Source organism: Sparus aurata, chromosome 20 (assembly GCF_900880675.1).
Source record: "Sparus aurata chromosome 20, fSpaAur1.1, whole genome shotgun sequence".
Lineage (NCBI taxonomy): Eukaryota > Metazoa > Chordata > Actinopteri > Spariformes > Sparidae > Sparus > Sparus aurata.
Window position 1 is genome coordinate 11,634,334 of NC_044206.1, and position 12,494 is coordinate 11,646,827.

General features: G+C 47.9%; 1 protein-coding gene across 4 annotated transcripts in view; it reads right to left on the minus strand.

Moving 5' to 3' along the window:
* Positions 1 to 12,494, minus strand: part of raraa (retinoic acid receptor, alpha a) — a 149,044-nt gene that overhangs the window by 36,140 nt on the left and 100,410 nt on the right. The window contains exon 1 of one of the 4 annotated variants that reach the window (XM_030400689.1): positions 6,791 to 8,831. The exons of 2 other annotated variants lie outside the window; for them this stretch is intronic. In XM_030400689.1, coding sequence (XP_030256549.1) covers positions 6,791 to 6,968 — 178 coding nt within the window. In that variant the 5' untranslated portion in view covers positions 6,969 to 8,831. Of the gene's footprint in view, positions 1 to 6,790; positions 8,832 to 12,494 lie in introns of those variants that run through there. One more of the 4 variants, XM_030400691.1, reaches the window with a different exon arrangement.

Below are 12,494 nucleotides of genomic sequence, written 5' to 3' on the forward strand. Positions count from 1 at the left end.
TGGGACCATATTGAGACAGGCTGAGCTGAGCTGGGCTGGGCCAGAACGACATGACAGAGGAGAAGATACACAATATGGATATCTGAAGTTACTTAAGTGAGAGGCTTCTATAAATCAAGACATACAGAAAGGGCCTGTCTACCTTCAACCTTCCCCAGCGTGCTCCCCGGGGGCCTGTTAAAGACACTGACACCAGGCAAATAAGGACTCCAGTTATTAACCGCGATGAGATCATCTGAAACACTGAGACATCTCTTCTATCTCTCGATCTGCTCTGAACTTATTAAAAGCACAGTTGTAGCCGAGGGGACTTTGTTTTCTGTGGGCACAAAGCGTGTGATTCAGAGCTCCGTCTTCTTTCACACATCAAACACAAACACGAGCCGGGCAGAGCTGCTCTCCCTCAGCCCTTAGTTAACAACGCTGACTGAGACGGCAGCAACACGCTGCTATTTTTTGCCCAGACGGCAGGAGAAGTGCCAGGCTCTTGTATTTTTAGCATACTAACCTCTACCCTATTTCCTCGGTTGTCCCGCTCTCTAAATAGGAGGGCATTCCACTGCGGTGTGTTTGTGTGAAGCACTTGAGGTGTACAGAGTTGTCATCCATGTGATGTTACCACAGATCCCCAAAGGGAAACCGGGGGGTGAGCGTGTTCGGTGGAAGCAGCCCTGCAGCGAGAGGCCTGAGAGTGTGTGTGAGGCAGAGGCAGCCAGTGGTCGTCCGCGACTGACGAAACAAGGCAACATTCCATGTAATCACTCTATATATAGCAGGATGCTGGCAAAAGGGGGGTTGGAGGGCAGGAAATCTTGTAAAATATGAGGAAAAATTAGGGCAGGCGAGCATTAAAGATTAATCGCGACACTGACTGCCCAGCTCAGGCTTGCCATGCGGAGAAGGCAACCATGGAGATGGGAAACAGAGAGGGGAGAGAGAGATAAAGTGGGGGGGAGAAAGGAGACACTTTGGGAATGAAAATGCCTCGCAGATGAATTCTGGGGTGATGAATGTCCCTGGTTCAATACCCAGATGAATTTATGTGTGTTCCATTATGAGAGGGTGGGGATGAAACATGGAGATGGGGCGTAGAGATGGGAAAAGAGAGAGATAGAGAGAGAGAGAGAGAGAGAGAGAGGGAGCTCAATGTGCTGGTGAGCTGGCCATGCAGAGCCCATTGCGAACAAGCCATCTGTAGAGATAAGTAAAGAAGTGATTACAACAGGCCCAGCTCAATTTCTGACAGTTGACGCTCGACTGCCCCCGTAGAGCCGAATTGATTTAAATGAAGAAGCTATGAATATTTTAGAGGGTAGAACCCCCCTTTAACCTGAACTGTTTCGATCTCCCTCTCATCCCCTATATATATGTGTGTGTGTGTGTGATTGTGTGTGTGTGTGTGTGTGTGTGGGTGGGTTAGTGTGTGTATAAAAGGACAGACAGCGCGGAGACTGTAATTAATGATAGCGAGATTACGGCCCCATGTCACAATGTCTGCAATCAGCTGCCTTCTTTAAGCCCTGATGAATCAATGACACTGCCTGGATCTTTTGTGAGCCCTGCTTTGCTCATCAAAGGGGGCTTTGCAGTGTACACCTACCCTTGTTTGGGGATTTAGCGTCAAACCAAACTGGTGTACAGTACACTCTGTCTGAGGCCTCGGGCTAATTCTCTCTACAAACAAGCTGGGGCCCATCGGTGGGTCTGAGCGTGCGTCCGTGTGTTCACAAAAAAGACGGCCCAGACAAAAACAGGCTGAATTTCTGACATGTTAGATATGGAATGACGCTGCATTATGCCAACCCATCCCCCCCCCCCTCTCCCCAGAGGAACTGAAAGTTTCCAGTCAGCTATATCATTGTTTGTCTCCAAAAGCCAGTTGCTCTGCCAGTGTTCAAGGTGGCGGAGCACACCCACTTAACACAACTTAAAAGGTGCACTCTGTAGTTTTGGTGAAGACATTTTCAGAAGAAAGATCATTGGCAGATCAGATAATGCCTAAACAAACTAAATAAACAAACTCTTCGTGTTCATGACTGCCTAAACTGCATAAACAAACTCACCTTAAAGGATAACACATATTTTTGTTTATTTGGCGGACCCTGCCACCTTTCTAGCTTCAAAGAGTGTTCTCGGGACCTTATTTTTATGAGAACAGCTTGCTTATTCAGTTACACAAAACTACATAGTGCCCCTTTAAACAGCAAAGGGGCACTTTCAAACGACAATCTCCGTCGCTCCAGGTGAACATCACATTCTGTGGGCATCTCTAGTCACGACAAACCGCATTAAAAAGTGGCGCAACAGCTTTGAAGGTTGGTGGCAAGGTGGCGTTTCGGGAGCGAGTGATGGCAGGTTGTGAAATGCTGCCCCGCGGCCTTTCACAGGAGAACGGCTGCAGCGCTGTTGAACTCCCTTCACCCCTGTGTCATTACAAACATACCTTGATGACAAAACGCGTTATTGATGTTCACCTGAAGGTGAAAGCAGGCGTGTTCCTGTGGACGCGCTGATCTCTCACTCACACACACACTTGCTCTCTGAGGCGTTCAGGTTAGTAAATCACTGTCGCCACCGGCTGAAAGGGGGTTAGGCAGACGTGGCGCTATGAAGGGCCCGCCTGACGCCTCCCTTCCCCGGAAGAGCAGGGGACCTTGCCTCAATGCTGTCCATCCATCCTGCCAGGCCCATGCGCTTGGGATCATCAAAGCCCCCCAGGAGGAAAGGCCCATTCGCTCATCAGCCTGTCCATGAAAGCACCCAGGTGTACGGGTGTTAAAGAGCACGCAGGCAGCGTTATAAGGCTCAGGGACAAACACTGCAGCAGTTCAGGAAACCAAAGAGAGAGATGGGATTTTCAATACTGCGTCGTGTCAACAAAATCAAAATGAATAATTCGAGTAAGATGTAACCAGCTATGCCAACAAATCCTGAGTGGACTGTTCAAGAAAAGAAATGCGGCGCTTTATATCCTGCCGTCATAGCCGATCTTTTCTCCAGTTGATTACGACAGCGACCTTCCTTCAATGTCAGGAACCGACAGTACTCCGGCCAGTTCTGCTCAGGGACAGGACGAGCCCCTCTCTGTTTATGCTCTGTTGTTCATGTTTCTCCCAATTCTCAGCGCACACTTGCCAAGGAAAATCTGCATATATAAATAAAGAGGGGGGGGGGGAGGAAGTGATATTTGCAGTTCGCTCACAAGGCCAATGCCAATCTGCCGGGCTGCGCAGAGTCCAAACACATCACCCACAGTTTTCCATGTTGCTGTCTAACAAGCACAAACAATTACGGACACTGTTGATGCTGCAGCCTCTCGGAAAGAGAAAACACATGGGTTTGCACTTCACCGGTGGACCTCAAACTTTCTTGCTTTTTTTTTCCCTTCAACCTCCCCCTTCATCACCGCCCGAAATTGCTCCTGCTCTTACAGTCTGTAGTGCCGAAAAAAAACAATAAAATACCATCTGGTTTTTCTTGCCTTGTCTCCTGCTAGGCAAAAGGACTTCCGCACTTAAATACCACATGAGTCAGATTAAGCTGCCCGTCACTTGCCCCTCAGACAAACAGCAGCGCTCGTGTCCAATAGCCCACTTGGCAGCCCTTGCCCTCTGGAGACAAACTGGCTAAAGTTCGTCCTTCTCTCTATGGAAATCCCTGGTGACCGCTTTCTTTCTGTCTGCGGACAGCATGAGAAAAAAAAACAAAGCGCAAGAAGCCTATGGGCTGCTGAGCATTTGAGCCCCCCCTGTGCAATCCCTCTTTCCTTCATACCCCCCATTTTTTTAAGTGTGTGACAGTCATGTGAACAGGGCCACGCACATTCTTTCATGCATGAGCCCATAATTGCCGTAAGGATTCTGACAGGCACTCGGGGGGGGAAAAAAAAGTGCATTTAATCTGCAAAGACCAGCGCCTTTTCACCATAAAGATTCAGCATCGCTGCTCTGAATATAACCAGATTAGAAGCGGCTTGCTGTCACTGCTTGTGACTGGGCTAACCTGCGCTGACAGCAGCTGGATGGAAAGAGTCAAACAACCGAAGTGGCAGCATCTTTAAAGGACAATAACATCAGGGATGAAGCCTCCATATGATCTGGATTTGTGCCCGGCCTCTTAATGGGTCCAGGAGGCCGTTTACTTCAGCCAAGATGTCATTGAGTGCACTCTTCGAGCCAGAGAGCTCGTCTGTAAAGCCTGTAATGAATAGTTACATCCAATGTGGAGAGGTTGAAAAAACAGAGGACCAAAAAGGGAAAAGCACAGAGGGGGTAAGAAAAAATGTTAGGCTCCACCAGCAATCTGTTTCTGAGCCCACGTGCAGAGGATAACATACCACGAAACTACTGTCTGTGAAGTTTGTATTTATAAAGAGTCCAGAAAAAGATGAAGCTGGCTGATGTTTTTGAGACGGTCTCGTGCTTTTGAGCCTGACCGGTTTGGATTCCTGCTTAAGCAAAGGGAGGTTTAAAAAAAAAAAATATATAGAATTCTTGCTCTGTTTTGTTTTCTACCCCAATGATCCAATAAGCCTCCGAGCCACGTGATGACACTAACGGATGTTGTGCCTCACTACTCTAACCCCCCCCCACCCCACCACCACCACTGCCACCGCTCGCCGGTTGTGCACTAAATTTTTTATTACATTCAAGCAGTAAGGCAAAGAGCAGCTATGCTAACCCCCACCCACCTACACACCCACACACACACACACACACACACACACACACACACACTCCCCCCGCGACTCCTCCGTTGAGCAATACAATGTGGAGTCGAGCGAGGGATCAGAGGTCTTTTCCTGGGCCAAACCCCCACAGCTTCCCTCAGACGAGCTCACATGGTTTGAATCAATGCTGCCACTAGAGCTGTTTACTGGCCCAGTTCGATAAATACTATCAAGCTCACCGGGTATCTGCTCTGAAAAATGTATGAGACTCGTCCTCCCAGTCAAGAGGAATTTTCTAATCTCATCTGACTTGGAAAAACAAGCAGCACAAAACGAAGAAGACGGAGGAGAGGGAGAATACAGCACAAACAGGACCTTTTTTTTTTTTTTTTAGTGCTTTTGTTGTCGCTGCCAAACACCCAGAAATTCCTGTTTAAATTTCCCCTTTGTCGTGTGTTTCTATAGTCTTGAGACGAGGAGGAAATTGGCCCTTAAGGGCCTGTGGAGATTCCTGCTTTTTACACTCCTTCAGCTGTGAAAGACAACAGAGCTATCTGTTCTAAAGGGGCCTGCTCGAGCTTTGTGCAGTGCAGCTCCTTTGAGGTGAAGAATGGGAAGGGCCTCTGTGATACTTTGTTGTTGCAATAAAACTCTCTCTTATTGCTGCAGATACCCTATCAATAAACTGAAATCTCCCATGACTGGCGGCGGTTACTCAACACACACTCACACACACACGCACTGGCTGAATCACACACTAAAAAAAAAGTCTGACTGAGATTTTAAAATGGACATTTTGGAGAAGAAATTCAAACTCAGATTTTTTTATATTTACAGTATTAATAATGCAGTTTCTAAAACTGAGAAATACTGATCTTTTCCACCAGCTGATTAACTCGCTGGGGGAAAAGTCCCCGGAACACCGTTTGAAGCTAGAAAAGGTGGCAGGGTCCGCCACATATAAACAAAGTAAAACTGTATAAAATTGTATTGCAATCTACGGTTAGCTTGTTTATTCAGTTTGTTCATTCATGAAAACGAAGAGAGATTATTAATCTAGTTTGTTTAGGCATAAAAAAATTTAAAAAAAATCAATCAAGGCATTTTTTCCCTCTCCTGATTAAAATGTCTCCCCCAAAACTACACAGTGCACCTTTAAAAAGCACCATCAGACACTGACATGCTATTTTTAGAGGCGGCAGGAAGCCTGTCACCATCTCTCTCTGCCACTGAGAACGTACATCTGATTGCAAATGTTTTTAAAAAAACACTGTCGCAAACACACGTGTTGTGACAGAAAACGTGAAGACATCAGGAGGAGCCTGATTTAAATCATTAAGCTGTATACACTCGGCGGCACACCGTGTGCTGTGAGCGCTGACCTCTGGGCTACCTGTCTAAAGATAAATTACTGCTTTTTAAAATATATTTAATTAGCGGGAGGCCTGATTGGAACATTTAATAGTGTCCGGTCGAGGCGGCCGCTTCAATGTGGCCTGTGGGTGCTGCTATCCAGATTACCAGGAGGAACCCTGGGGGGGGGGAATAACACTGGCAGGACGGTTTGATCTGATTAACGCTGGCACGGCTCGAGAAAAAAAAAATCCTTGTTTGTATCAAGTGCATATTTCAGGAAACGACGAAAGCTCCGGGATAAACGTGGATCAGTGGCAGCGCCGCAGACTCGCAAAAAGGTTTCTCTCAGAAATAATATAAAAAAAAGAGAGAGAGAGAGAGAGAGAGAGAGAGAGAGAGAGAGAGAGAGAGAGAGAGAGAGAGAGAGAGAAGAGAACCAGAGCCTGGGCGCACAGAGAGAGAGAGAGAGAGAGGCAGGAAACAGGGAGCCGAAAGTGGGTCAAGTATATATAATGCAGTTATGGAGCTCGGTGGTGGCGTTAACATGCAGCGGTGTTTTCCGCATATTAGGGCCTTTAAATAATTGAGATGAGACAAGAGTTGGTAGCGCTGGATCATTATCAATAATAATAATATTATAATAATTCTGATCGATATGTGAAAACACGCTGTCTGTATGTAGATCATGAACACACACACGATCACAGAGGCTGTAACTCGCCCCCTACTCCCCCCAATTAGTGAAATGAAGTTCAGGGCACCTACAGTGATTGGAGCCGTTCCAGTGCTGGTTTCTGATGGACGTGCTGTAGGGATGGGGCGCCCCGGGCACCAGTCCTTTCTCCGGGATCAAGCATCCTCTGCTCTGGTTGTAGTAATCCATCATTAAAAACGGGTTCGGGCTGGGATTCAGTCCCACGACGTCCACGCTCTCATACATCATACGGTGCAGGACGATAGCAGCAGCAAGGGGCGGGGGGAGAGTGTGTTTTTTAATATTATTGGTGTTATTGTTGTTATTATATCTAGGGAAAAAACAAAACAAAAATAATAATAAACGAACTATCGTGGCGCACACAGGAACACACGAGCCGTGTGGTTTTCAGCTCGCCACCAGCGGAGGTAGAAACCGGAGAGGGGGCCAAACGGAGGGGGGGAAACTGCATCAAAATCGAGGGAAAAGTGACAAATCCAGACACGCCGGGGACATCTGAACGTTTGGCATCGCTCTCATTTAGCTGGCGTTGATCGAGGAAAGAAAAAGAAAAAAAGAAGCTAAACCGATAAAAAGGAGTAGGGTCGGCGTGTCTCTGGAGCACCCCCCTAATCGGCTGCGCTCAGTTTGAAAACATAATTTAAAAGCACAGTCTGCATGCTGTCCCGACGCGAGTTATGCACTTAAAAAAAAAAATGTATATAAAAATAATAATAAATAAAGCCGAGCAACTTCAGCAGAATGTGGTCGGTCCCGCTCGGCCTGCTTGCTCAAACCGAGAGCAACATCTGAGGCTGTATCCACACCATGAAGAGGGTTAAAATCCAAGAGGAGAGGACGCGGGTCCCTCCTGGACGATCGGGCGCAGATATGTGAGAGGAAGATTCCCGTCTAGCCGCGGCTCAGTCCTCTGGGTGTTACCGGCCGCTTGTCCCGCCTGCGCCCCGCCGTGGGGTGGACTCCTGTCAACCCCCGTGAATGAACCGGTCTCCCTCCGTGCGCCACAACAACCGGCGGCTCTCCTCGGCCGGGACCCCCGCTCTCAGCCTCTCGGATGTCCGGCTTCGCATGAAACACGCAGAGCGGCGCTTCGTTTTTTTGTATTTATTTGTTTTCGTCGTCGTTGTTGTTGTTGTTGTTGTTGCAAAAAAAAAGGGGGAGAGAGAAGCCTAAATCATTCCCACACCAAATCGTGCGGCTATCATGTTCTGCAAAAATGTGACAAGGCACAGCAGCTGAGGGCTTTGGCTCCACCTCCACTAGGATTCTTTTTTTTTTTTCCTTTTTTTTTTCTTCCTCTCCCAGCCCTCATCAGTCTCTTTTCATGGCTTTGCTCCTCCTCCGTTTAACCCCTTCAGGGACGTCACCGTGGATCTCCCTCTGTCGAAACCCGGGCCCTTGCATGGGAGTGTTAAAGGGGGGTAGGTGGAGAGGTGGTGGTGGTGGGTGGCAGCAGCTCCCTCGAATGTAGGTGCGGGGACTTTAAACAGGGACGTATTTGAGGACGTGATTAAGTTATATAAGCTCTGTAATGAGTCTGTCATATCTTTACACAGAGTTCATGGACATAATGAGTGCTGCAACAGATTCTATCGCTCTGCTTCTTTTCCTGGAAGTTCCCCTCAATGTTCTCACTCTTTTTTTTTTATTTTGGGCTCCTCCTTCCAACTAATTTGACCCTTTCCCCCTGCTCTCATCAGTCCCTACCCTCCGATTTTTTTTTTTCTCCCCCAACCCTGTCTCCCTAATTTGCCTAATGCTATGCGGCTGAACTTTCCCTGAACCCAGGGAAGTAGGCAGCCTCACCTCCTGGTGACCCAATGGCTGACTCGGATTCGCCTTTCTGGCTCGCTCTCATCCCACATTATTCAAGGTTTCCCACCTTGTACGCTGAGTGTTACACCATTGCGCTTTTTTCCTCGAGTGCTGCCCAGAGAGGCGCCTCACTTCAGCCCAGTGCACATCAAAGCAACAAAAGTGGCAAAGTCACCCAGTCATGGTGACTGATACTTTTACTTCTTTTTTTTTTCTCGCAGTGGAGTCCCAGCTGGGACGTCCAGGAAGTTGTTGTTGCCGTCCGGGTTGCACCACCTCTGATAAAATGTCACTCCGCCTTTACTCTGCAGCATTCCATGCAACATTGTTGCAACTTGTTATGCTGAGCATGCGGCCGTGTCATGCGCGAGGCTTTGAGTCCACGCCAACGTTAACATAGCACAACTGCAAAGGCGCATCTCCTTTTCATATTCAGGTGATGCTAATGCTGAAAGAGTCGACTGACAGGCGAGGTCACGCTCCCGCAAAGACAGCCGAACTTTTCACAAACACATCAGCCGTCTCGCGTTGTGGTGTTGACAGGGAAACTGAGCTTTTCAAAAGCTTTGACCTGTGACTGTCCTGTCATCTATAGTGTAGCTGCTGGCTCAAGTTGCCTGCACATGCCCAAAAGGCAGAGCTGATCTACTTTTTCACCTAATGCTGGACTCATTTGACCTCTGCGAGAGTTCTGTCGCACGAGACCCCCAAAATTTGTCAGGTGCGCCTAAAGATTTCATTGGTCTCACCAGTGCCCCAAGAAATTAAGCAGTTGAAAAACCCACCTATGCCCTCTCAACGACCCCTTGAACGTGCAACCTTAATGATTTTCCTACTGTTTTACTATCACAATGTGGCTGAAAAACACAGTGTGACTTGCATTGTAATCTACACTGGCGCCTGAACAATACCTCTCCTCCCCCACTTTCCCTACCACCTGAGCCACCAGGCCACAGCTGGGTCTGACCAACACAGTTTTTTGAGAGGGATTATCTGCATGGAGCCTGGCAGGGGGGCTTGGCCTGCTCCGCCCCCACTGACTGTGACACTTATTTAATGCAGGCCCCAGTGTGTTTACCCTGCCTGATAAGAGCCCAGTGTGCAGGCCTGGGCCGCGGCGACCCCTCGCCTGCACTGATAGCACAGCCACACATTCCTTGACAGGATTAGCCCCTATGAGTAATGGCTGTCAGAAAATGCTAATTTTCCATCCAGGCTCTGTTTTCTTCTCCGAGGGGAGAGCATTTATCCTCGGGTAATACCCTGTGATAGCACAGAACAAGCTAGGAGATAACAGATTGTTGATCGTTGCTTATTATAGAAGGGCAGGGAAGATTACAAACATAGAAGAAAAAAAAAAAATGCCTGCAGCTTTTCAATATTTATTTTTAAACAAAAGAGTCACTTAATCTTTGTTCAAGAGAGCTGTATACATCCAGGTGCCTCAAATAAAATAGTTGTAGTAATTTTATACTCACAGGAGGGAGCAGGAAGTGCTCCGAGTAGAGGATAGTTAAGTGGATTAGATTAATTACATCAATAAGTGCTGGTTTGGTGCCAGGTTTTGTCCAGTCTACATGAGAGTGACTCGTCCTTAACAAACACACACACGTGCATACACATTATAGAGTTTAATTGCTTGAGAACCTGTGCCACGAGTGTGTCAGGAGTGAGAGTGACCAGTTGTCTACATTGCGTCTTCATGTATGTGTAAAGTAAAAAGGAAGGGAGTCACATGAGGTCCCGCCCACGTTAATTCACCCGTCCAGGTGGCCGTTCTTGAGCCAGCACCTATAAGCGCCACACTCCTAAGAACATGGAAAAGTACTCTGGCGGGAAGCGATGCCAGACAGAATGAGATTGAGTCTAATTCCCCTAGCTTTACACCGAGAGGAGAGCCTTGGTTGCATGGCTCGGGCTTCAAAGAATTGTTGCATGAAGTCCAAGGAAACCGATGGAGAGGCCTGATTAAAGCGTCATTCGGACGCGGTAAAGGCTTCGCCAAAATAGGCGGTTATGTAAGGGCAAATAATAGAGGGATGCCACAAGCGGTAAACATAGCGTCCTTGATTCGGGGCAAGACTAGAACTGAGAGTCCAACGGAGAGATGGGGGGGAGAGTGGGGGAGAGGGATTTTAGGAGGGAATTCAAAGAGTTTTATGGGTGAAGGCGGAGAGGAGATTGCCGACTGGACCTTGAGGGTGTCAAACTATTTTTACTGCCCCCACTCTCCTTCTTTTTTAAGCCCAATCAGGGCTGTTAGGAAGCAGTAAAAAGTGCTCCCTTTGCCATTCCTCCCCCCAAGGAGATGTCCAGGTCTCCGTCATGCTGTGGGGCAAAAACATGCCGCCTGCAAGTCAGCAGCGTCATCCCACAACCATGATCATCGGCACCATCATCCCCTCCACCCCCACTCCTATCCCTGGCATGGCCCCAGCGGCGACCTTCCTTCCTCCTGCCACTCCCCAAACCTGGACCACATCTCCCGTGGGTGCGTGCCAGCATGCGCCCGGCGTACCTTTGCTCCTGCCTGAAACTCAAGCGACCTGTCTGCTACCACTCCGTTGCCCTTACCGCCATTATGGTTTCAGCGTGGGTGTATGTGTGTGTTTGTTTGCACAGCTGGTTCTGTGTAGCCTGTACAGGCAGCACCAGCCAAACCCAACAGCTGTGCTCTCCGACGGCGAGCCAATGTGTAATGAGGGCCCGACCCTTCGATGTGAGAACAAGCTGCAGTTATCGATGAACACTGCACTGCTTCCACCTCCTTTTCTGTCAGTCTACTGGATACACACACACACACACACACACACACACACACACGCTAAACCTGACCCAAAGTCAAACTGTTGTATAGATTGCCACATCTGTGATTTGCTATCCTCAGTGTGTGTGTGTCTTGTCTTAGCAGACCCTCTTAGTGGCTGCAGGGATTTTGTGAAAGCTACCCCCCGTCATTATCCCTTTAATATCCCTCTGACAGCAGATTCCAGCATTTATGGTACAGGGCCATATCTGCCCATAAAGCCTTTTATTGTTTAGCCCAGTTCTATGGTGGCCGTAACCTGGTTTTCCCATTTTTTATGGGGACCTTCACTATATCACGGGGGGAGGACAAAGCTGCCCACCATTGGTGTTTACCAAAGTATGGCCTACTCATAAATCCATCATGGCCGACGGCATTCTAGAAATACCTCAGCAGAGGGAGAGAAAGCGAGAGAGGGATGGGGGAGGAGGAGGCAGAGCTCATTGTATAGCTTGTAATCGTCCACACTCTACAGCCTTGAGTTAGAGGGCCCATCTCCGCAATGATCATTAGGTCTATGTTCCTTTGCACCGAGTCCATCACTCAGCAAATCAAGGGAAAATTGCTATGGATGTTACCCTGGAGGAAGGATATCTCAATATCAGTCATCCTGGACTTGGAATGGCCCCCATTAGCTGTCAGAAACAGGGAGATGTTTAGTACATACGGATGGACACACGGCTAATTCTATTAAGAAAGACAAGAGGGACAGAATCAAACCCAGACACAAGGAGCAACTGTGAGAGGAGGATGATGAGAAGAGACTGAAAGGAAAGTAGAGGAGAGTAAAGATCAGTGGGCTCTGACATCTCTCGGTACAAAGAAGTGGGTTTGATTTAGTCCATCTAACAACTGCAGTTGTAATGTTCCTTGTTGATTACCGGTTTGTTTTGTTTGTTTTCCATTTTATCGCTTAGTGAGTTTAACCAACACGTAGACAGCCATTTGCAGTATTTGAGTGACAAGGAAGTGCAAAGGAGACCATACAATGACTACATAATACATGCCATCAAACCAATGTTTACTTTCGTCAGCTTCAGTGTCGTATGACATCAGTACGCATAGCTTGTAGCCGGGCATGATGGATTTGCGAGATCACACAAATTTGTAAATCTAGGTGCCTCACATAAAAA